This window comes from Centruroides vittatus, unplaced genomic scaffold (assembly GCF_030686945.1).
Source record: "Centruroides vittatus isolate TY-2023 unplaced genomic scaffold, ASM3068694v2 contig_349, whole genome shotgun sequence".
Taxonomy (NCBI): Eukaryota; Metazoa; Arthropoda; class Arachnida; order Scorpiones; family Buthidae; genus Centruroides; species Centruroides vittatus.
This window is the reverse complement of record NW_027122172.1, coordinates 4141853-4165274: the sequence shown is the minus strand read 5'-3', so window position 1 is coordinate 4165274 and position 23422 is coordinate 4141853. Positions and strand designations below refer to the sequence as shown.

Here is a 23422-nt window from a genome sequence, read left to right as displayed (position 1 = left end):
ACCATTGTACTACAGATCATATATGTTGGTTATTGCTTGATGCTATAGATCGGGGGTCGGCAACCTTTTTCTACGTAAGGGCTGCATTTTAAAACTTTGGAGCTGACACGGGCCGCGCACAAAAGAAAAGAGGAAAGAAAATGTCGGTAAATCACAATTATTTATTCATATATAATTATAAATTAGCGCAGGCACTGTACACTTAATTTAGCTTCTGGAACTGATGTAAACATAATATATCGAAAATATTTGGTTAAATGTTAGTCACTGCTAGCTTTAAATTAGTTTCGATGTGTCTGTTAGCCGGTTTTAATTTTTACTAAATTCGTTGTGAAAAAAACTATTCACATACATAAATTGTAGAAAATAACGTTTGAATTTCTGCCACATACTTCCTTAAGCCAGGAAATTGATATATTTATTCATATTTTATGCAACGCGGGCCGCAAAAAATATTACTGCGAGCCGCATGCAGCCCAAGGGCTGTGGGTTGCCGATCCCTGCTATAGATTGTGCAGTATTTTACAGTGTGATTTAATTTAACTGTAATAAATCAGTTCAGCAGCCATGGTACACTTTGTTTTTGCACATTGAAAATTTGTTTAATGTTACCTATGGTTCCAAAATGGTGGCTTGTCTTTGATTTTAGCAAATAGAAGAAAGGAAACAGTGGGACGCACGTCCTAACCTAACTTAACCTATTCTAATAATTTTGTTGCTAATAATTATGGTAATTTATTAGAATAGGTTAGATTAGGTTAGAATGTGCATCCCCACTGTTTCCTTTCTTCTATTTGCAGGAATCAGAGACCAGCCACCATTTTGGAACCACAGGTAACATTAACCAAAAATTTTAAAGCACATGGCACTATCAATGTTGATAGGTGAATTTAACAACAAAATATTTTACTGTTATTTGTTAAATTATTGGTCAGAAAATATATAATCTGATATTTTATTTTTGAATTTTCATTAAACTCAAGCCAGATATTTTAACAATGTGATTAGTAAAAAACAGTTGCATTATTACTCATAATATTCAAGGCATTTAACTCTTTCTGTTGGATTAGTTCAATATCGTATGTTACGGGAGTGTTTTCACTAATATTTTTTAGCAAATTTACTATTTAGTTCTTAAATGCTTGGACATAAAAATCTATGCTCGATAAATTATCTAAATTATTTAGCAATTAGGACAAATAAAATATCAGCATTAGGAATTTGGATAAATAATTCATTCATCCTTTCATTAACTATTTTTGCTGTCTCCCTGAGTATATGATTATTCAATTTTTGTTCAAGCTACGTAAGAAATAGAAAGATACGGATCATATAATACATATGTATGGCATTCTACAAAATGAACTGTTAGAAGTAGAGATGAGCTTTCTGTGATTTGCAATGAAAAAAATTTACTAGAATGACAAAGTTAATGCAAGAGCAAAACCTTCCTTATTCATATTTTATATGATGAGATGTCATCTCTAATTCTTACCTTTACATGAAGGTTCCTTAAACCTGAAGCAATTGCCAATTACAAGATACTACTTCACTAGAGGATTGACCATTACTGGGTTTAAGTGTTTAACGTAATGAACCAAGCAGGTACAGCTGGCTGATAAAAATGTGTGTTTAACTCCTTACAGTGCAGATGTCGAAAGGGGATTTAGCAAAGACAAAAGGATATTTTGCCCAGACAAAGCAAGCCTCAGTGTAGAAAGCATTAACGGATTAAGAACCACTTCATTTTTTATGGACAGACTCAATGGAAACCTGGAAAGTTTACATGGAAAGGTTCTGCAGTCAGCCAAGAATTTACATACTCAACGCAAGCTCTATAAGGAAAGAATTACAAAGCAAAAGGAATCAGGTAAATGAAAAGAGGATGAAGAATCCTTGTTAGGAGCATCAACATCCTCAAAAATTCCAGATCTATCTAACTTCAAGCCCAGTAGTTAAGATGGCAGAATTTAATGAAAGAAAGAATGGAAACATTCTAAGAAGATCGTAGATAAAGAGATTTAATCAAGACAGAAGTAGCAAACACAATTTTGAAAAGTGCCATAGTCATTATAGATAATGCATAAAATCAATTGCAGAAATAGCTAGTTGAGACCCATCAAAGAGAAAGAAAACTAACAGATCAAATAAATTTTTCCAAGTAAAGTGAAAAATGATTCTGGCAAAAGCATAAAATATTGAATAAAGGTCATTCATAATGATGCAAAAAAGTGGGGAAAAAAGGCAATTTAAAAAAGTTGTGAAACAAAATGTGAAAATTTGCATTTTTACGCTAACAGGACTGAAAATATAAATTTATTACAAAAAATATTTCCATGCCAACATACAGTTAATGTCCGATATGGAGATAATTTGTCCTTAAAAAATGAATTGAATGATAACTTCTTTATTATCTATTTATATTTTATTAATTTACTAGGGACTCTGCCCACTCATTGCCTTCTGTGACCTCACCTCATCATTTTGCATTACTTTGTGAAATTTTCTACATTTCTGTTGCAAATTTATAATTTTTTATATAGACATTATTAGTTTTTGTATATATTGATTAAAAGACTAAATAAATAATAATAAATAATCAATGTTAACAAAGAAAAAAATGTTATAATTTAAAGTGATGCAAAATGAATTAATAATAATAAGCATCTTTAAAAACAGGTAGATGATAATTAAATTAATTAGTTCTCAGACACTGACGTGTTAAGAGGTGTCGCAGACCAAACTTTGCTTTTTTGTAGTACCTAAAACATTTCACTATTTTCAGATTTTAGATTTCACTGATAACGTATTTTGTCATTTCCTTTTGATTATAATACTTTGTATTTTTGTAAAATGCCTGTGTCTATTCAAATGTTTCATGTTAATCAGTGAATCAATGAAGTCAGCATAACTTTATTATATTATATTTTTACTTATTCTAAATATACAGCTGTGAGATAAGCAGAGGGTCAGGGGTTAATCCTCACTGACCACTTACACTGGACGGGTTGGCGAAACCTGATCTCCTTGTTGGTTGGATGGCTAGGAGAGCAAAAATGAGTGGGGAGGTGTGTCGGTAAGTGAACAGGTGTCTTTAAATTGACAGAAGACAGGTCTTAACAAATAAAACTTTTATTGATTAACTAGATTAACAACAAAATTGGTTACAAGTCTATTCTACTAGATTAAATGCGGTTAACATAGGATTAAATGCAATGCTTTACCTGTTCAAAATGGGACGGCTATGAGCTAAACCTAATGCTGTTGCTAGGGAGAGAGAGTTCACAGAATTCTAACAAAATACCTCTATGTGAGACTGGACGGTATGGCCGAAGTATGGCAGTCGCCGACGGTATGGAAGATCTGCTGTTGAATGTCTTCTCCAACGGGATTCAAGTCCGAAGCATGGAGGTTGACTGGCACAAGTACAATAATAACTTCCGTGTGCTGATGCGCGCCAAGTTTCCAGCTGCGCAAGCTTTTATAGCATTAGTGTGGGAAAGTAGTCTGTTGTTGATGATGACTTGCAGTTCTTGACAGCTGAGTGTCAACTTTCCCACCTAACTGTTGATAGTTGAAGGAGGATGTTTACAATAATTTCCGATGGAAAAAATGGAAAGTTTCCTTTCATTTAACAAAATTTTCCTGCTAAAATCAGCGGTCTCACACAGCCAAATATGATTACAACATATCAAAATGAGTATGGCTGTATTTCTTTATGCAGCGAGAGTGTAGTGAAATGACATCACAAGCAGTGTTGGCCAATTAGAAACCAGTTTCAGTGTGTTCGCTGTAAAGGGCTTCTCGAGCGCTGCATAAAGAAACGCGGCCTATATTATAAGTAGTTTTAAAAAACACACTAAATAAAAAAAGTAGCAACTTATTGTACTCCAGTGCTGTGTACACTGAAAATTGCTAAAAAAAATTAAATGCCCTTAAAAAACTTGTTTTGTTTTTATTGTACATTGCTCACAGAGAGCTGTCTCCAATGCTTATAAAATATCTTTCAAGTTATTATAGCGTAGCAAATGCCTTTGATAATGTTGACGACATGAAATCTTAGCATCAGCTTCTGTTGCATTGTCATGATTACAGTTGCGTATTGAAGAAATAATAACTGTTAGAATATTGTTAATATTGACGAGATTATCAATAGTTGAAAACTCTTCTAGTATTGTCTGCAAATTAGAATACTTTCTGAGTGATTCCCATTATTTCTCAACCTTTCAGCATTTTGTTCTTTAGTTACCTGCTTCTAAGCATACACAGTACAATAATGCATCCTGCGAACTTAGTTTTGGTCATACTAGTTTGTGATATCTTTATTTCTCCAACTGTTTGCTAAAACAAGTGATGACAGAAGAGAACCAAACTTCTCTACAATTCTCTGATACAGTGTCTGTAACTTTGCAGTGCAGTTTGGTGGCAGAAAACTAATTCTAATGTTTGACTGTTTCATCTTACCAACTTATGTATAGAGCAATTATCCATAATCAAGAGGACTTTGTAGATTTTTATGGTCATCCAAGCTTTAGAATTTGCATAATATATGACTTAGAGTGATTTGATTTCTTTAAAATAGCTGAGTTTTGTCTTTTGCTGATTAAATGCTTTTAAAATCACCTTTTTTCCCACTTATTCATATCATCTGATTCATAATTTTTCAGAATGCCTTTTTTTTTAATGATTTCCTGCATATGCTTTATTACGATATTTGTTATCTTGAATGACCAGCAATTTCACTTGAAAAATTGCTGTTCATTTGGATTAAATTTGATATACAGTAAAAAAATAAATCAACTCTATACATACTATTTTATTATGTGATAAGTTATGAAAGTACAATTATGATACTTATACTCATGACAACAGTATAATATACTGTTCTCCAAAATTAGTAGTGCAGGATGCAAAATATGTACAGTAAAATTTGTATGAAATTAAAATATGCAAATTAATCCAAGCAGAAATAGCTTTATTGTCATTGTACTGTCTATTCAACAGATAAAGAGAGATCAAGAGAGATCGGAAGTGCCGACAAAATCAGAATTAATTATGATGTACACAAGGAAAAATTGAGGAGGAGGGGTGCATTCTTTAATAGTGATCGTTCCGCGTTGCCGCTACTACGGGAGTGCACTGCCGTTTGTAGGCATTTAGGAACGACGGTGAAAGAAAGAAAGATGGCGGCGCCCGCACTATTGATAGTATTGTGATGGAGGTATCTATAATTCTAAAATATGAGCTTTTAAAGGCAAAAGAAGGGTCCCAATTGTAAAATTTAACCATAAAATGGATTATTTGTTGAAAGAGCATTCAAAATAGCCACGAAAAAAATTAGAATACTGGCTACCATTCGAAAATATTTGAAAAGACACATCACCACGTGCACTAACTTGCACTTTCACAACTTCTAAATTTTCATTCATAAAGCCACATAATGGACCCCGAAACAAAACTATCTGAGCCATGGAGGACGCCATTTTGCTTTCCACCGTAAACTACTGCTACAAATGGCTGCTTTTGCCGTTTGATGGTGCGCACTCCCACTGGAATTTAGGAACGCGTACCGCAGGAATTTTTAAATGGATGTTGCTCGCGCAGAGTTACGCGGAGGAATAAAAGAACGCATCTTAAGAGGAGAAAAAATCTGATTTCCGACATTGCTATTAATTCATTTTTTCCCTGTTTTATGGAAAAATCGTAACACCAAAATGCCTTTTATTTTACAAAAGGCATTTTGACATATTTTTTTCTCAGAAAGATCTTCTTGTTGAAAGTTTGTACTTTAAAAAATTTTTAATAATTTTTTTAAAGTACAAGCTTCGTTGTTTTACTTGAATGTTTAGAAATAAATGCTAAAAACTTTTTATTATTTTTTAGGGACTAGATTTATTATCATATCTTTATCAACATGCTTATGAATCTTGGGGGCAAGAACATGGTGTTGTGGTGGTATTTCTTCTTAAATCTGCATGCACACCTTACTTAAGGTAATGTAGATAAAGCGTTAAATATATTATGATTAATGAAATAAATAATATTATATGATGGTAACAAATAAGAAAATAGTAAATCTTTTTCAGATATTTAACTCAATGGATGTTTGAAGGTGTTTGTAATGATCCGTATAACGAATTTCATATCGAAGTTAATGATATGTATATAAATACTCGAGGTGTGTGTATTTTTTTTAATGCATAATACATGTGATTGATCAAAACATTGCATGTTATTATTATAAAAATTTAATCACTGAAATCAAATTTATCTCAGTTTAAAGCATTTATTTTTAATATATAATTTTATTTAAATTTTTGAAGCATTCAGAGTACATATATAATAATATTTCAGTGTTAAGAAAAAATAGAACATAAAACTATAATTATCAACCTTGAAATACAAATATTTTATACATAACATATATAAAATGTATTCTATATGTGTTCATAAAATTGTTTAAATTATTTTATATACAGGCTATATCATGTAAAATTGTGATGGATGATATGGTAAGGTAGGCTACAGTATAAAGCTGGAGCAAAATACAGAGAAACTGGTCACATAATGCAATGAAGGAGTTCAAATGACAATCATGAAAGAGAAAAAGTACCTCTACTTGGTATCTCTAAACAAATAAAAACCATACGATAGTGTCATAACAAACTACTCCAATTCAAAGTTGTGTGTGGTGAATATACTGCCACTCTATTGTTTGTAATGCTTTTGGTATCAATTCTATGAAAGCATTGACTATGATATGAGGTAAATTAATATTGTATTAAAATTAGTTGCTTATTCAATCTAAAATCAACATGTTACTCAAGCTGGTAACATTGTTGAACCAAACCATATTCAAGTTATACAAAATTAGAAGTTCCTTTTATGTTAGCCAGTATTACTTCTTTGCAAATTGCATACTATTGAATTAAACAACAAATCAAGTATGTGATTCACAAATGCAGAGCTACGTGACTTTTTAACCATTTATGGGGAATATAGAAGAAATTATCCTGTCACAACTTTATGCTCTGCATTTTGTATAACATATGTATAAGACATGATCAAAAAGTTTCTGTTTGGGAGCTGTACAGTCTGAGTGGTTGTGTAAAGTTACACAAAATCATTAAAGCCACATTAAGGCAAGTCATTTGAGTTTCAGAATATATCATAAGTTTAATGCCCCTCCTAATTTAATCCCTAGTGATGTATTCCAACCACAGGTGTACAAGCATATGCAATTTATGCTTTGATACATACGGCTTACCTTCTAACATCCTCATTAGATTTACTAAAAAATACATCAAATATTGCCAGTTAGCTATGATCAAAGCAATATATCACACTAGCAAATTTAACTGCAAAGATTGTAAGGTAAAATCTTCTTTGTTCCCATTCTCTCTACCTATACGCTAAACTTTAACATCAATGCTATACATCAGCCAATCCCTACATAAATGATCTGTCTGAATTAATGATCTGTACTCATTTATTTGTTTAAAAAAATATGATTGTTAGGTTATAAGTCATGGAAGAACACCTTTCACTTTATTAGAGTGTACAGACGTATATGCTATACTGATCTCACCCCATCAATAATTCAGGGACGACAATTGGAAAACTAATAGTTTGTATACTAGAACATAAAAATTCTGTTAATAAAACGCAGATGGAGATGGAACTTCCCAAGTATATATTACAAGACTGATACGTACCATATTGGAAAGATTATCCCTGTTAAAATAGGTATCCAATCCAAAACAAATTTTTATGGGGAAACCTTACTAGTTACAAACTTACTCATTAACCAGCCCACATTTCGTTTGTCGGACCATTGGCTAACCATAAACAAATTCTTAACATAATCTCACACTTTACTGGCAATTGTAATAGAATACTATTGGTTAAAAATTACATCAAGCCAAAGTTACCTTTCCACTTTTTAATATCTACTTATACTTATAATGTTTTATTTTGTCTTTGTTTTATAATTCTTTTCCAATTTTATGTAAAAAAAGTCATTAATTATCTTTTGCTTTGCTTATGACTATATTTTAAAAACATATTCTGTAGTTCTATATATTTTTTGTTTTTCTTGCCTTATGAAGACAGTTCATACATGACAAAAATGTTTGTTATTATTTAAACTGTTAATTAACACCTGTGAACTGAGTTTCTCAAATTATTAAGTTTTCATGATAAATGCCAGTTCTACACTTCAATGTAAATTGTAAACAAACTTACTCTCTGTATTTGCCATTTTATAGTTTTACAAAATCCTCTATAGTTTGTTGGAATTGCCAATTATTTTATTTTGAACTGCTTGCTGGTAAGAGGTGCTCCTTACAATGTTTGCTTTGCAAATATTTATTCTTTGTTACTTCTTTACCAATCACCAGCGATGAGGATTAAACCTTCCCCTTCACATTACCCATCACTGCTATGATTGCATCATTCACCGATTTATCAAAAATTGAGTAAATAATTATCTTGCTTCTTTTTAATCTTTCTTAAATATATATAAAGCTCACATTTATTTCAGTTTTTAATATTACAAGTGTTTTGGATCTTTATTTAGGAGTTTGATGATTTTTTTGTGACCAGAAATAAGCCATGGGAACTTAACTCTTGTTTATATCAATTAGCTTATGGTAAAAGTGGTTTCTTTATATGCTGTTTTGCATAAAGTCAGAGTTTCCAAGAACCTTTAAGTGAAGACTTTCTGTATAATATTAAGGAAATAACTGAATTTTTTCCTTTAAATATTTTTACAGATGAAATGTATTGGACAAAGAGATTTATTTGGAAGATTCCAGATGCTTCAACTGATAGCATTCCATTATTCTTGACAGATATAGCAAAGCATATATTTATTTGTGGAAAATCTCTTAATTTATTAAAATTATGCTGTTCACAGGTAATTAGAAAATATTTTAACAATAGTGAAAGCAGGTAGTAATACTTGCAAATAATTATAGGTTATATTAACAGATTATTTTAATATATATAGCTGTAGCTCCACATATACTATATATAGCTGTATATATATAGTATATGTGGATATGCATGACGTGCATATTTTTTAAAAATTTTATTTGTTGTATCCTGATCACAGCCGCACAAACAACTAAAAACATTTGAAAAATAATGAATACTGCTGGTAAAGATTTATTTTGGAGAGTTTTTGTACAAAGAGCATAGGATTTCCTACCACTACCAAAGTCTTATCATCTCATGTTTCCAACTTGTACAACATGTTCTTACTATTTCATTCCTCAGCATAATGTAACACTGCTCTTTCTCCTTCCCTTTTAGCTTAGGCTTCGCTTCTAGTTCTGTCACTATCTTCTTTGATATTATGTCAACAAAATTGATTAGACATCCCAACTGCTCTCTGTTGCTTTTGGAAAATTCAGTTCATTCTCTCACTTTTAACATTTTCTTACAAGGGTTTTGAATGTGATTCTCTTATATTCCAGCAGATTTCTGGAGACAAATAAGGGTTAAAACATTCTTTTCTTTAAACACTTGACCTAAATGTATCATACTGTCTCAATATTCCTATGTCTAAGAAATGAACTTCTTTTTCCAGTTTCCGCTCTTTCATCAGCCATAAGTACAACGTAAGGCTGATGCCCACAGGCAACAAAATTAATGTGACAGTGAATGTTAAAAACCTTTAATGTTTGTTGTTTTTGCCTATTGTCACTATAGCAATTGTATATATTGGAATTAATTGTTGACCAGTGGATTGTAAAATTATCATGTTTTCCTTATAATTTGTACCACTCAGTTTGTTGTTGAAGGCATTTATGATAGTGTGTAGATACTGTGTATGTATAGAATTCAAACAAATTAAATGAATTGACAAAAGAGATCAAAAAGGTTATGTTTTTGTTATATGTTGAACTTCATCTGTATTATACTGTAGGAAGAACTTTATGGAGAATAAACTTGACAATGGTGGATTAGACAGAAAATATCCAAATGCATACAAAAAGGCCTTTTCCTGAGTTCTTTAATTAATATTTCCTCAAACATTTCTCCATACTCTATTTTTGTCATTGCAAGAAACAGTGTGGTGAATGAAACCTTTTCATTATCTGATTGGTTGCCAATGTACCTGTACATTGCCATTGTCAATGTATAGCACTGTCATACCTGGGAACTCAAACGAAGCTGGGTATTTTCAAATTAGTTGGAATGGAAATTGGCAAAATTTGCCCTTGGCTAACTGTTGCATTAGTGTTTTTACCCACAGGCAAAAATATCAATATGACTGTTAGTGTCAAGGGCATAAAAGTTACTGACAAAACTTGCATAAAAGCTAATCCTGCTTCCATTCTCTTCATTATTCTCACTACCAATACTACTAGCAATTGGCAAACCAATCAGTATTCCTTTATTCTACTTATAGTATTTCTTGTCGATACAGAAACAGGACTCATTCATAAATACTCCAACTAACTTTGCTAGTTTATCTTTCCTAAACCTCTCAAAACCCTTATCCTTCATCAAAAACTCAACTAGCAGACAGAATAATACAAAGATCTATCTGAACAGTTTTTCAGAAAAATGTTAAGTTAATTTGAAAAAATTTAGGAATGATTTATGTTTGATTTAGTGACCAGTTTATATAGCAATCATCATACATGCATCAGTTCTTATTTGAACAATATTCTCTCATCTATAGTTCAGATTTTCATTCATAAGTGCATAGGATATATTTTGATGTATAACTCAGTTTTTACAATTTTCCATGGTAAAATATCCACATTAAAGTTATTTTCAAACTTTTCACTTCTTAACGGACATTCCTTTCACGTCAATTAATTTAATGAAGTTTAACTATGAATCTAATAATCAACTTGTCATTTTAAATAATTAAAATATGTATTATGTCATCATGACCAGTGTTGTGGAGTCTGAGTTGGAGTCACCAGAGTCAGATGTTTTTGGTCGGAGTTGGTAAAATTCTCTCGACTCCAGCAACTCCAACCTTGAAGTTTACTATTGATAAAATGTGAAGTAAGAAAAGTACTTTTTAATTAATTAGTATCTAAAGAAATTTCTTAGAAAACGGACTCTTCAATAAATTTAGATATTAAAATGATATTAACCCACAAAGGCCATTTCATAGCAAAATGTTATGCATATCTCACACAACATGCCCTATACTTTCAGAAAATAGCTTTTATTAATTTAAGGTTTACACAAAGCGAATAAATCCATCAAATTTGGGATTGTGCCTGGAAAGTAAATGCTTATGGTATCGCTTTGAAGCGCCAAGCTTATCTTTACCAAAGAGAAGCTCCCAAGAAAAAATTTTACTTTCATTTCAAGTGCCATAATTTTTACTTGGCAACCGAAATGAAAGTACATTTACAACTAGAAAAATTAAATTTACACCTTTAAATTTCAATATCGTACACATGCCTACATGTATTTACATTAAATTTTAATATTTTTTATTTTAGTAATTGTATTTTATTTGTAAAATATTAAATATTTTGTAATTTGGTAATAATGACAGCTATGATCATAATGCATTCGATTTAAAAAGTAAATTAGCACATAGTTTTAGCACTGTAATTATATTGATACATGTAAGTCGGGCCTACAAAAATAATAATAAATTTTAGCTGAAACACCGCATAAAAATTTTATATTTATTTTGCTGTCACCTGGTGCAGTCTGCACCTCCTGCATCTCTAGTGATGCCACTGTATAAGCTTTATAATAATAGTATTAATTGTAGTTTGAACAGTTTGATTGGATAAAAGAGATTTATATGTATATATTATCATTTTATTAATAATATATGTGATAGCTTTTAATAGAGTTATTTGTTAAAAAGTATTAATAAATTTTTGTTGTTTTTAATTTACTAGCATCACATGTGTCATACGCAAGAATTTGCTCCAACTTTAATATTATCTACTTCTAACGAAATGGCCGAACATAACAAGAAGTTAAGCGAAGAATATAAACTGAAAATGACAAAGATATTTGAAGAAGAAAAACAAACAAAACAAAAAATAGCTGCATTAAAAGAACAAGATCGGTTGAAGATTTTAAACAAATGCCATCAAAGAATTAAACAATATACAGAAAAAATTAAAAGTATTACTAGTATATTTTCATACTTTTAAATGCAAATTAATGTAATAAATAATAAATAAATATTTTTATAGGAAGTCAAGAGGAATTTCTAAAAGAACAACTAGAAAAGAAACAACAACAAATGAGAGATATACAAAGTCAAATCGAAGACAAAGAGGCAAGGCAAATCCTAGAAAAAGAGAAATTAAAAGAAAAGGAAGAAAGATTACTTGACAATAATGAAAATGAACAAGCAGAAATTGCCAGGTTTTGTATTTCATTATTATTTTCTATACTTATTTTAGCATTTAGATAGCATTTTTTGATTTTATCATATTGTGAGAACTTGGTTTTTGTAATAAAAAAAAAATTATACCTAGACACATTTACAGTATATCACTAACTGAGATATCCGGCTTCATTTATAAAACAATATATCAAGTAGCGTTAATGTACTGTTAATGTTAAGTGTCTCTTAGTTGTTTCCAATATGAGGAATAAATTATTTAGAAGAAATTGAAGGCATCCAAATATTGTACTTAAGGAAGCTTTTCAGAATAGATCAATCAGAACATGGATCCTATATTCAGTTGAAACTAGGCCAAATACCCTTGGCAATACATTTGGTCAAAAGAATTGTAAAGTTTTGGGGCCAATTATTGATATCATAAGATGATGATTTAAGAAAAGTAATCTATAACAAACTTTATTTAATACGTCGAAAGGAGTCGAGGAAGAAAACTCCAAATTGGGTAACAGGTACAAAAAACTTCTTTATTACAGTATGATAGGCTTTGCAATATATGAAGGGCATTAGGCATCAGTACCTGAGGACAACTTACCAGATATTCTTCAATGGTACAGTAACTATCTTTGGAATCTGGACGTAAATTACTCGAAAAGGAAATGTAGAATTGTTTACAAAGTGTGATGCCATGGGATATTTACTGTCTGAGCTAAGTTTTTTCATGAAGTGTTTGATTGTACAACTAAGACATAACAAGTTTAGACTGATTTTTAATAGGAAATATTTGCTAACTAAAGATTTTACACTTTGTGTTTATTATGGAAAGACATTTGAAAAAGTCACAAAACACTGGTTTTCATCTTGTGTAATATTAAGTGACATTAAAGAATGTGTGGCCAGAATTTTGGCATAGATGATATTAAAGTGCAAATATATCATAGGCATTAATATTTAAAATTTTTTAAATTATGTGTAAAATTAATATAATCTGTGTTGATTCTATATTGTATTTGTATTAAGTGTTAATTTTTCTTTTTCAGAGAGGATATCATTTCAGAATATCAAAAATTAACAAATGATGCTACATATAAGAAAAATTTAACAGAATGGAGTACAAAGAGATGGAAATTGCAACCTGAAAGAATTGATAATTTATTAAAATTAGAAAATCAGGAAAGAAGCTTATCAACAGAAAAAAATAAGGATAAAGTAGAAACTTCAAATTCAGATATTTCTCCAAAACGTAAATCTAATTCAGATCAAGAATTAAGTCTAAGTAAAACCATAGAAAATGAAATATGTAATGAAAGCAATGACATTCAGAATACAAATGAAACTTCAGCAAAAGACTGTGAGGATAAAGTAAATAATCCTGTTTATTTCAGTCCTGTAAAATCAGAAAAAGCAAATAACGAATTAAAAAATCAAACTGAGGAATTATTAAAAGATAATAAAGAATCTTATGATGAAGATTTATCAAATAATAATAACGTACAATCTTCAAAAGAAACAAATGCCGTCGATACTAAAAGTGATCCAGATTCCTGGAAAACAGCTCTGCGGGAAAATACTACAAATGCTGTTCTAAGATTTCGAGGAAAGAACATTCATGGCCATTCTTCGGATTCTGTAATCCAAAATATCATCTATAATAAGACAATGCAAGATGAATCAACAAAGGAAGTAGAAAAGAATGAAAGAAAAGAAAATGGTAATTAATTTATTTATTTTTGATATGTCTTAATATATTAATAATAATACAGAAACTTATAATAATATCTGTATAAATAATAGATTTTATTTCATTGCACAGTTTTTATATTAACTAAAAACAGAATATCTTACGTTGTTTTCGCAGCGAAAGCAAAAGCATCGAATGTTGTCTTTAGAGATGTAATCGATACCAATATATCAACATATTGGAATGTTCCCAATATATTGGTTTTTGTTACAAACTGACTTTAATTTTTCTTTTCTAATATGTAGTCTTTATCTTTGTAAAATAGGGCTGGCGGAAATACAGTAAAAACACGTAAACAGATAATAAAAATCTTCTTTACTTGCCATGTCCAATCACCAGGAACAAACTATTTTCCACAGCAGAGACGACCTTTCTTTAGAGGCTATGCCTCTGCCAAATTATGTAAAACAGAAAGTTATGTAAAGTTACATAATTTGGCAGAGGCATAGCCTCTAAAGAAAGGTCGTCTCTGCTGTGGAGAATAGTTTGTTCCTGGTGATTGGACATGGCAAGTAAAGAAGATTTTCATTATCTGTTTTTGTGTTTTTAATGTAGTCTTTATGTTATTTTACCATGGCAGGCATTTGAACATGGCAATGGACATAACATGCTAAAAAACTAATCCACAGTAGACAGTGTGTCCTCTCTGCATGTAAATCACTACCAATAGCCATGTAGTGTACAATTATTGTTCAAGTTAGAAAGTGCCAACTTGGTAGGGAAAGCTGCTTTGCGAGAGACTGATGCAAATTTTTTTTATACAACTGTGATCAGAAAAAGCATCGTCAGCTTCCACCGTGATTGGTTAAAACTTGTCATGACCAAAGCACACGGCCTACATTATCCATCTGATTTCTATCATCTTTAGATTCTGTGTAGAATCATTCATGGGAAATGAAATGACTATCATTACACATATTCTTTATACAGCATACAGTAGTATGTATTGATATTTTGTTCTTAAATTTGTACATATGGCTGAAAGTTAGAGTTAGTTGTTATTAAGTTGTTTTATTTTATTCTGGTTTTAGAAATGTTTTATGTAGCTACCAAATGCAAATTTATTTTTCTTCTAGAAAGTGAAATACACTTTCACATCAACAAGATACATTCCAAATTAAAAAACAGAAGCATTCCAAAACAAGATTCAAAATAATTAATACTAAAAACTACATTATGAGCATCACGGGAAATTAAATTTAATGTACAAAGCAGGGGGGTCCCATAGAATAGATGATAGGATTTTTCAGTTCTGTGTTCATATCAACTCTCTTCACTTTACTCAGACTCAATACTCAAACTAAAACATGGTGAGGACAATCCAAAGTTCATATATTTTAACTGCATTAAACTGAAATTGTCAGTCTTTGAAGCATTATTAGTAAAGATGTAAGGAAACAAAACATGATTACTAATTGTATTTTATCTTCACAAATTATTAAAAATAAAATACAATCAGTGGTTTAGTCTAAATACAACTGGCTTAGTTTTGTTGTCATATTTACAATACCGATATTACAGCTCACACAGCAGAATTTTTAAGTTGATTTGAGATTTTTCAGGGCAGAAAGTTGAAAATAGTCCAAATTATAAAACGAAATTGCATGCCAATTCAGAATATAATCATATAATTTTCATAATTCAGGCAACACTGCAAAATATGAGTACTCGTGTCATGTTCATTTATTTTATAAATATTTAAAAGAAATAGCAGATAGAAGTAAAAAAGCAAAACTGGCAGGATGACCGAGGCAGTTAAGACGTTGGCCCACTGCTCTGGGACCCAGAATCGAATCTGGGATTGTAGCCTTATGAATGTGTCATCCTCCACGTATTTAATCTGTCACTTATCCTGCATCTTTTGGATCATTCCTGCTCTGTTCCATTCTATCATTATAGAATCTGGGTCCACTATGGCATAAGTTACTAATGCTGTAATTGGCTGCTCCTTTTGGATGTTACTTTATGTTCTGTAGTGATCTAATGGCCAATGTAGCATAAGCCATTAGACCTTCTGCTGTCTTTTATAGGTATTCTGTACATTCCAGGAATGCATATTGGATCAATGGCGTCTTTGTCATTTCTTAGCATCCCGTATACCATGGGTTTCTTTTAAATACAATTTTTTTTGTTAGTTTCAACCCCAATTTCTCTATAGACATTTCTGAAGGTTGACAAGTATTCAATGACAGCATATTCGTTCTGTATATCATTTCTTCTTATCTTAATGTCTTCTGTTCTCCATTTGTTTATCATTCTTGTTATAGTTTTTCTCTTGACCCCAACCTGACAAGCCATCTCCTCAAATTTCTTTCGAACCACCTTGCGAGGAGTACATTGATCCACCGATTCTGCAATTCCAAAAAGGGACCAACTTCTGCTAACTAAGGTATTTACCGATGTGTGAATGATTGTAAACTCTCTCTCTCTCTCTCTCTCTGTCAGGGATCCATGATATTAATGACAAGGGTTAGTTTGTTCTATAATTGTTATACAAAATTAGTGCCAACTAATCATCTTAACCAATTTTTGTATATTATTGCTATATAAATAAACAGGTATTGTAAATTGTTAAATTTGTAGTAGCGTGCACTTCTTCCAGTTGTCTCTCAGCCCATCTCCATCCCGGATCCAAGTGCCTACAAACGTGACCACTTGTGCGTAAAAGCGAACATAATGGTTTCTATGTCTGTCTGAAAGACACGGTGGTGTCAGTCCTGATGAATTAGTCATCGTAGTCATTGCCAACGCAATGTTGACTCTTTAGTCAAGTGGTGCCAAAGCATAAGGGGCCCTTCAAACATTGTCACATGTGCTAATCACAAGAATTTATGGGTTAAGAAATTCCTTGTTGTTTAAGACACGATAAAAACAAAATCCCAAATGAACATAAACCAGGATCTACGTCATACCAGCTAAAAGCTGGAATGGGGAGAATAATATGGCATACATGGGATACACCAGAAGGAATTTTAAACATAGTTGTATGAGCACCAATATGATGCTCATTACTTTATTCTTTACATAAGACGATGGCTGACGATGGCATTAGTGAAACACACGAGTGACCACTCATGTGTTTCACTAATGCCAAAGATAGATTGATGCTAAAGTAATCGGGAGTATCAGGTCAGACACAATGTGACTGCTACTAAGAAAATTGAAATGTATAGTTAGAAACTATGCTTGAATGCAAAGAGTACAGAGTTACAGACCACGTGAAAATGCATTATATCTAACTCTCTGAAGTCTTCTCTATTTTAAGGTGTTTGAATCTTGTACTTATTCTGTGCTTTTAATTTATGTTATTAATCCATTACATTTATTTTTTTCCCTCTGTTACATATATAAATTTAATTTTTATGACATTCTTTTTCTATTTTATTTTTTGTTTTTGTATTGCTTTGAATCTTATAGTTCAAGGTGCAATTTTGGATTTACATATAATAAGGATATAAATATAAGGGAGGTATGTGAAGGTATAATCAATCAACATGTGTTTGTTTGTGATTATATCCTAAATATATTCTGTCTTTCATGATTAGCTCACTTTATTTAATTTAGAAGATAGTTATTTTTATTCAGTTATAGTTATTCTTACAGTTATCCTTGACGATCATCTGTTACTAGAAAAAACCGTTTACGAAATCCCAGAAAAGTTACATTCGTACAAAAAGGACTTTGATATGTTTGGTAAGTCAATTTTTTATTATTTTGTATATCTTATATATAAAATTGTCGTGTCACAATTTTTGTTACCGTACTCCTCCGAAACGGCTTTACCGATTTTCACCAAATTTTATATGCATATTCAGTAGGTCTGAGAATCGGCTACTATCTATTTTTCATACCCCTACACCATTTCCCCCCTTTCAAAAATATATTTATAATGGATTAAGGCTTTTATGTCCAACAGATGGCACTAACTTCCAATGACCTAAGTTTGCTTTTCTGTCAGGCATTCTGCTTTTCTGTGAAAATGGACTGAAGCAGGTCATTTTCTATCTTCTATCTATATAAATAAAATATAACGTTCATCTGTTCCTACCGATTCCTTTGAAATTTTGACACAACGTTGCATTCGAATACGCACGTGTTTTTATATAATATACATGTCGAAATTCCCCCAGTGCGGGGAGATGGACGGGATTAAGGCTTACCGTGAAGAACTCGGCTTCTATTATACTATTTTACATGTGGTTTTTTGCGTTTTTAATTGCGTTTTAATAGGTTACGTCAACAGAATATACACTAAAAAGGGATTTTTCGATATTCCCCAGCGGGAAAAGTGACGGGATTAAGGCTTACTGTGAAGAACTCGGCTTTTATTATACTATTTTAGACGCGTTTTTGATTGCGTTTTAATAGGGTACGTCAAGAGAATGTACACTAAGAAGGGATTTTTTGAAATTCCCCCCATGGGGGAAGTGTTATACATTTATAATAGATACATTTTGAGCCACAGCAACGCGTGGCCAGGTCAGCTAGTAACTATATAGTATTTATGTAAGATGTATACTAAATGCTTCTGTAGAAATATTTAGCAATCCAAATGCAACCAAATCTGGTACGGTGACATTTTAGGATAGCCAAAAGACATAAAGTCTATGTGCAATTTTAAAAATTATAATTTTATTAGTATTTGTGATAGAAAAAAAATCTGTAAAATGTATTAGAAAGCTTAATGTACCTAGTTTTAAGTAAAATTATTTAGTAACAAATGTTTTTAGAAATTGGAAGAGGACCATTTTCTTAGCCTCCATGCTTGCCAGACTTCACTCCATTAGATTTTTTTATGGGCGCATATGAAAACAATAGTGTATGCATCTGAACCTTGATTGTTAGAAGACTTGAAAGCTAAAATAACCAATGTGATTTCAGGCATTACTGTAAATCAGTTAACAAATGTTTTTAGAGAACTACAAAATATGTATTACTAATGATGGAAACTTAATAAAATACATAAAACAATAAAAAAAAATATAGATTTTCTTATTTCCGATACATTCTACAGAATTTCTCTATCACAAATACTAATAAAGTTATCAATTTTTTAAAATTGCACATGGACTTTATGGACACGCTGAATAATTTTATTTCAAACTGTGAAAATCTTTGCATCACAAAAGTATCTGGACAAAGGAAATAAATGATAGAAAATGTCAGATTATTTGTGTAAAAACGTGTGTCCAATAATGTGCATCAGCAAGTTAATTAAAGTATTCATTTGATTCTTCAACTGTTTTCTTTTCTCGTGTAAACAATGAAAACAAAAGAGTTAACCAGTCTTGTTAAAAAACTTGATATTAAGGAGTGGGAAAGGGAAAATCTGTATGAAATCTTTCAGAACAGTTCTAAATTCCAAAGTCTACAATACAAGATACAATTACAAAATTTAGAACAACAAACAGTGTAGTAAATAAGGATCGTAATAACTGGACGCCCTGGAATACAGTTGACTCCGCATAAGTCGACACCCGGATAACTCGACACTCGTCTGTTACGTAGTCAGTTTTTTGTGGTCCCGACCGACTTACATAGGCATTAATGTTGTTAACCTTAAAAAACTCGGTTTACTCGACATCGTTTAACTCGTCACCACTGGATAAATCAACATACTTTTTCTGTTTCACACATTTTATAATTCTGATAAGTCGACTCCCCTCTGAAAAATGAGTTCACACCACACAGCTTATTGTATGGTGTGAACTCATTTTTTCAGGAGGGGAGTCGACTTATCAGACGTCTAAAAAGTGCGAAACAGAAAAAGTATGTTGATTTATCCAGTGGTGACGAGTTAAACAATGTCAAATAAACCGAGTTTTTTAACGTTAATAACATTATTGCCTATGTAAGCCGGGCGGGACCACAGAAAACTGACTAATTAACCTATAGTGTCGAGTTATGCAGAGTCGACCGTATTTACCTTGAGACAGAAATGTGCCATCATCAGGAAAGTGAAGAAAAATTCATGAATAAATGCCCCTAAGCTTGCTGCTGACACTTCTGTAAAATTTAGAGTACAAACATCTGCAGAAACTGTGAGGAAAAATCTTAAGAAAAAGTAATTATAAAAGTTGTATAGCTAAGAAAACACCATTTATCAGGAAAGAGTTAAAGTTTGCAAAAGAGTTTTATACAAAACCAGTAACATTTTGGAACTCAGTTTTGTGGGCAGATGAATCCAAATTCAATGTTTTTGATTCAGATGATTGCCGAAAAGTATGGAGAAACTCTAAAAATGAAAAACCCGAATTCTACAATGAAATATGGAGATGGTTCAGTGCTAGTTTGGGGTTGTATGTCTGCAAATGGTGTTGGAACTCTGGAATTCATTGATGCAATAATGAAGCAACATGTGCATAAACAGATTTTAAATAAAAATGTTCAGAAATCAGTAAGAAAATTAAAGTTAGGGCGAGGGTTCGTTTTCCAGCATGACAATAATCCAAAACATACAGTCGGAGTTCATTGATGTGCACCGTAGAAAAGTGCTTCCCTGGCCTCCACAATTGCCCGACCTTAACCCGATTGAGCATTTGGGATCGCATTGAACAAATAACAATAAAATAAATAAATAAATCCATCAATAACAAATAACAAATAAAACTGATCTTAAAAACATCATCATCAGAGTTTGGAATTTAATAGATAAAAAAAAAGTATTACAGAAAAATTGGTTGAATCAATGCCTAGTCGTTTAGAAGTTGTAATCGGGACAAAAGGTGGTTCAATTGTTTTTAAAGGTATAAAATATTGTTTTTTCGTTATTTATTTCCTCTGTCTGGATATTTTTGTGATGTGAAAATTTTCAAAGTTTGAAATAAAATTATATTTTTTGTTTTGATCAATGCTTTTTGTATATGTAAATATTTTTTCTAGTGTAGAAAAGCCTGAGGATTTCAGATCTGTCCTTATTTTTTTCCTATTTCTAAGAGAGAAATAAGTTGTAACTAAAAATTCTTACATCTTATAGGTGTTGACCTATAAGATGTACTTTTGTGACAGTGTATGTAGTGTCACAGCAGTTAGGTGTATCCTGTGGCACAGTGTGGAAAGTACCGGGCAAAGTTGCTGCATTGTTATCCACATAAGATCAGCCACAACCAGCAGTTGCTTGCTACTAGCAGGGGAATCAAAATGACTTTGCTTCAAAATTCCATGTCAGAATGGGAGTGGATGTGACATTGTTTCGGAAGATCTCCTGGAACAATAAGACACATTTTCGGTAAAACAATAAACACTTATAAAAGTTACATTTGGCTATGGGAAAACACTTATGTTTTCCAGTGGATTTCATTGCATTTACCCTAAAATTTGTCCGGTGTTGATTCATAACCACATTTATCCTTAGACCATTCTTCTTTGAAGAAACTAGTCCCGAGGGTCTGTGGAATGCTTTGTCCAATATGTGAAGGCACACTCATGTTGGAGAGAGAGTGTTGAAATATTATTGGTTAAAAATTATTAAATTTTAAATATATATATATCAGCAAAGTACTTAAAATTTAACAAAACCAATTGAATTTAGAACAAAAATATAACTGAATTAATTGCAATAAATTTATATTTTTTTAATTTATTGCAATTAATTCAGTTATATTTTTTTAATGCACTGCTCTAAATCCAATTTAAAATTCATATTTACAAATGTATGTAGAACATAGAATAAAACACAATTAACTGATTTTTAAACCATATTCTATATCTAAGCAATTTATTCTTTTAAATTAGTGATGGAAACATGCTAAATCTTTCAAATTTCAAAAATTTTGAACACAATAGAGAAATTACACATTTGGAAACCACATTATATGCCCACAGACAATATTGCACGGAATGTACATTCGCTGCATTGTCTGTACTGTAATTGTTGGCGATTGCCTAAATTTCCATCAAAACTGTTAATTTGGCAAAGCTTTAGAACCAAACGTGCTGGAAAGTCAGTGATTGACCTGTATATCATTATTTAAAATATTAAGTTTTTGAATTATACTAATATATTTATACATACATTACAGATAAAACACCAATGTTTGACATACTGATGAATATTCCTAAAACAAAGAACAGCAAAATCAACGAATGCATGGATGATGAAAAATCCACACAATACATTCCATTACCAGTTCTGTTAAACCGATCGATTCTTCCTCTTATTCAAACACAGTAAGTAATGAAATTGTGTTTTCTTCTCTGTAATTACTGTGCATTAAATACAGATTTTTATATTTGACTTTTAGAATTCATTTGGTAAATAAGAGTGTTGTCGATTTCTTCATGACCGATCTCCGTATTAACAACCACTTTAAAGCTCTTCGAAATTACTATTTCTTTCAAGACGGCGAATTTGGACAAATGCTCAGTCAACTCCTTTTTGATAAGGTTGATAAAATAAGAGTTTATAACTAAATAATATATTTCGTTTAATTATAAAAACTTTGTATTTCAGATAGCACAGTGTAATGCTCCAGCAGAATTGCTGAATCCACCAACACTTAACTCAATCTTGGCCAGAGCAATTGCTTCGACCATTCACGCAGATAATCCTCTGGCCGATAATCTTAGTTTTGCTGTGAAATTTATACCTGTTGTGTTCCCTCACAATGGTCTGTCTTATTATTTATTTAATATATAAGTAATTTTCAATTTAAATAATTTTTATTTCTTTTTTTCAAATAGCATCCAGCATTTTAAATTGTCTTGAACTTAGATATAAGGTAAAATTTTTAATATTTTAATTTAATGTCTTAAAGCCAATGCATATGGGGATAGAATTAAGACGACGGTCAGTATCAGCAACAGGCTTAAGGTCAAAAGAAAGAATCGGAAGAACAATTTGGCGTTAATTTTCTTACCCTTACGAGTCGCTCACTTGCCAAATCGATTAACTCCACAAAACAAAAAGTATAAAAATTGAAAATATAAATTAGTTTTTAATTTCTTTTAAACTTTAAATTTAAATAAACATTGCAAAATGTATTATTGTATACTGTTACATTAAAGCTATGCTTTAATATGCATAACTAAATTTGAAAATAATAACGATTGTATTAAGGATTTACAAATGGAGTTAATCGATTTGGCCCGTGAACGGCTCATATATTGGCATCTAATTTAGTTACTTGACATTTTAATTTTAGAAAAAACCAATACCGATGTTATACGTGTTTTTTCTTTTTGTATTAAGGTATCGTGGCCACTAAATATTGTCATTACGGACAAATGCATCGATCAGTATAATCTTCTCTTTGGATTACTGCTTCAAGTAAAACGAATGCTGTGGTTACTTAATGATATATGGTATCATTTAAAAACTATTGGTAAGAATT

The 23422-nt window shown here is 31.3% G+C and overlaps 2 protein-coding genes across 4 annotated transcripts in view; one reads left to right on the top strand and one right to left on the bottom strand.

Moving 5' to 3' along the window:
- The window catches only part of Grip (Glutamate receptor interacting protein), a 330265-nt gene that overhangs the window by 68491 nt on the left and 238352 nt on the right, over positions 1 to 23422 (bottom strand). The window lies entirely within an intron of this gene.
- The window catches only part of Grip163 (gamma-tubulin complex component 6), a 73182-nt gene that overhangs the window by 32019 nt on the left and 17741 nt on the right, over positions 1 to 23422 (top strand). For all 3 annotated transcript variants that reach the window (XM_067269334.1, XM_067269332.1, XM_067269333.1), the window contains exons 15-26: positions 5884 to 5993; positions 6087 to 6178; positions 8775 to 8917; positions 11892 to 12123; positions 12195 to 12369; positions 13390 to 14060; positions 17694 to 17783; positions 22112 to 22259; positions 22334 to 22475; positions 22543 to 22699; positions 22773 to 22810; positions 23281 to 23413. In XM_067269334.1, coding sequence (XP_067125435.1) covers positions 5884 to 5993; positions 6087 to 6178; positions 8775 to 8917; positions 11892 to 12123; positions 12195 to 12369; positions 13390 to 14060; positions 17694 to 17783; positions 22112 to 22259; positions 22334 to 22475; positions 22543 to 22699; positions 22773 to 22810; positions 23281 to 23413 — 2131 coding nt within the window. The remainder of the gene's footprint in view (positions 1 to 5883; positions 5994 to 6086; positions 6179 to 8774; positions 8918 to 11891; positions 12124 to 12194; positions 12370 to 13389; positions 14061 to 17693; positions 17784 to 22111; positions 22260 to 22333; positions 22476 to 22542; positions 22700 to 22772; positions 22811 to 23280; positions 23414 to 23422) is intronic.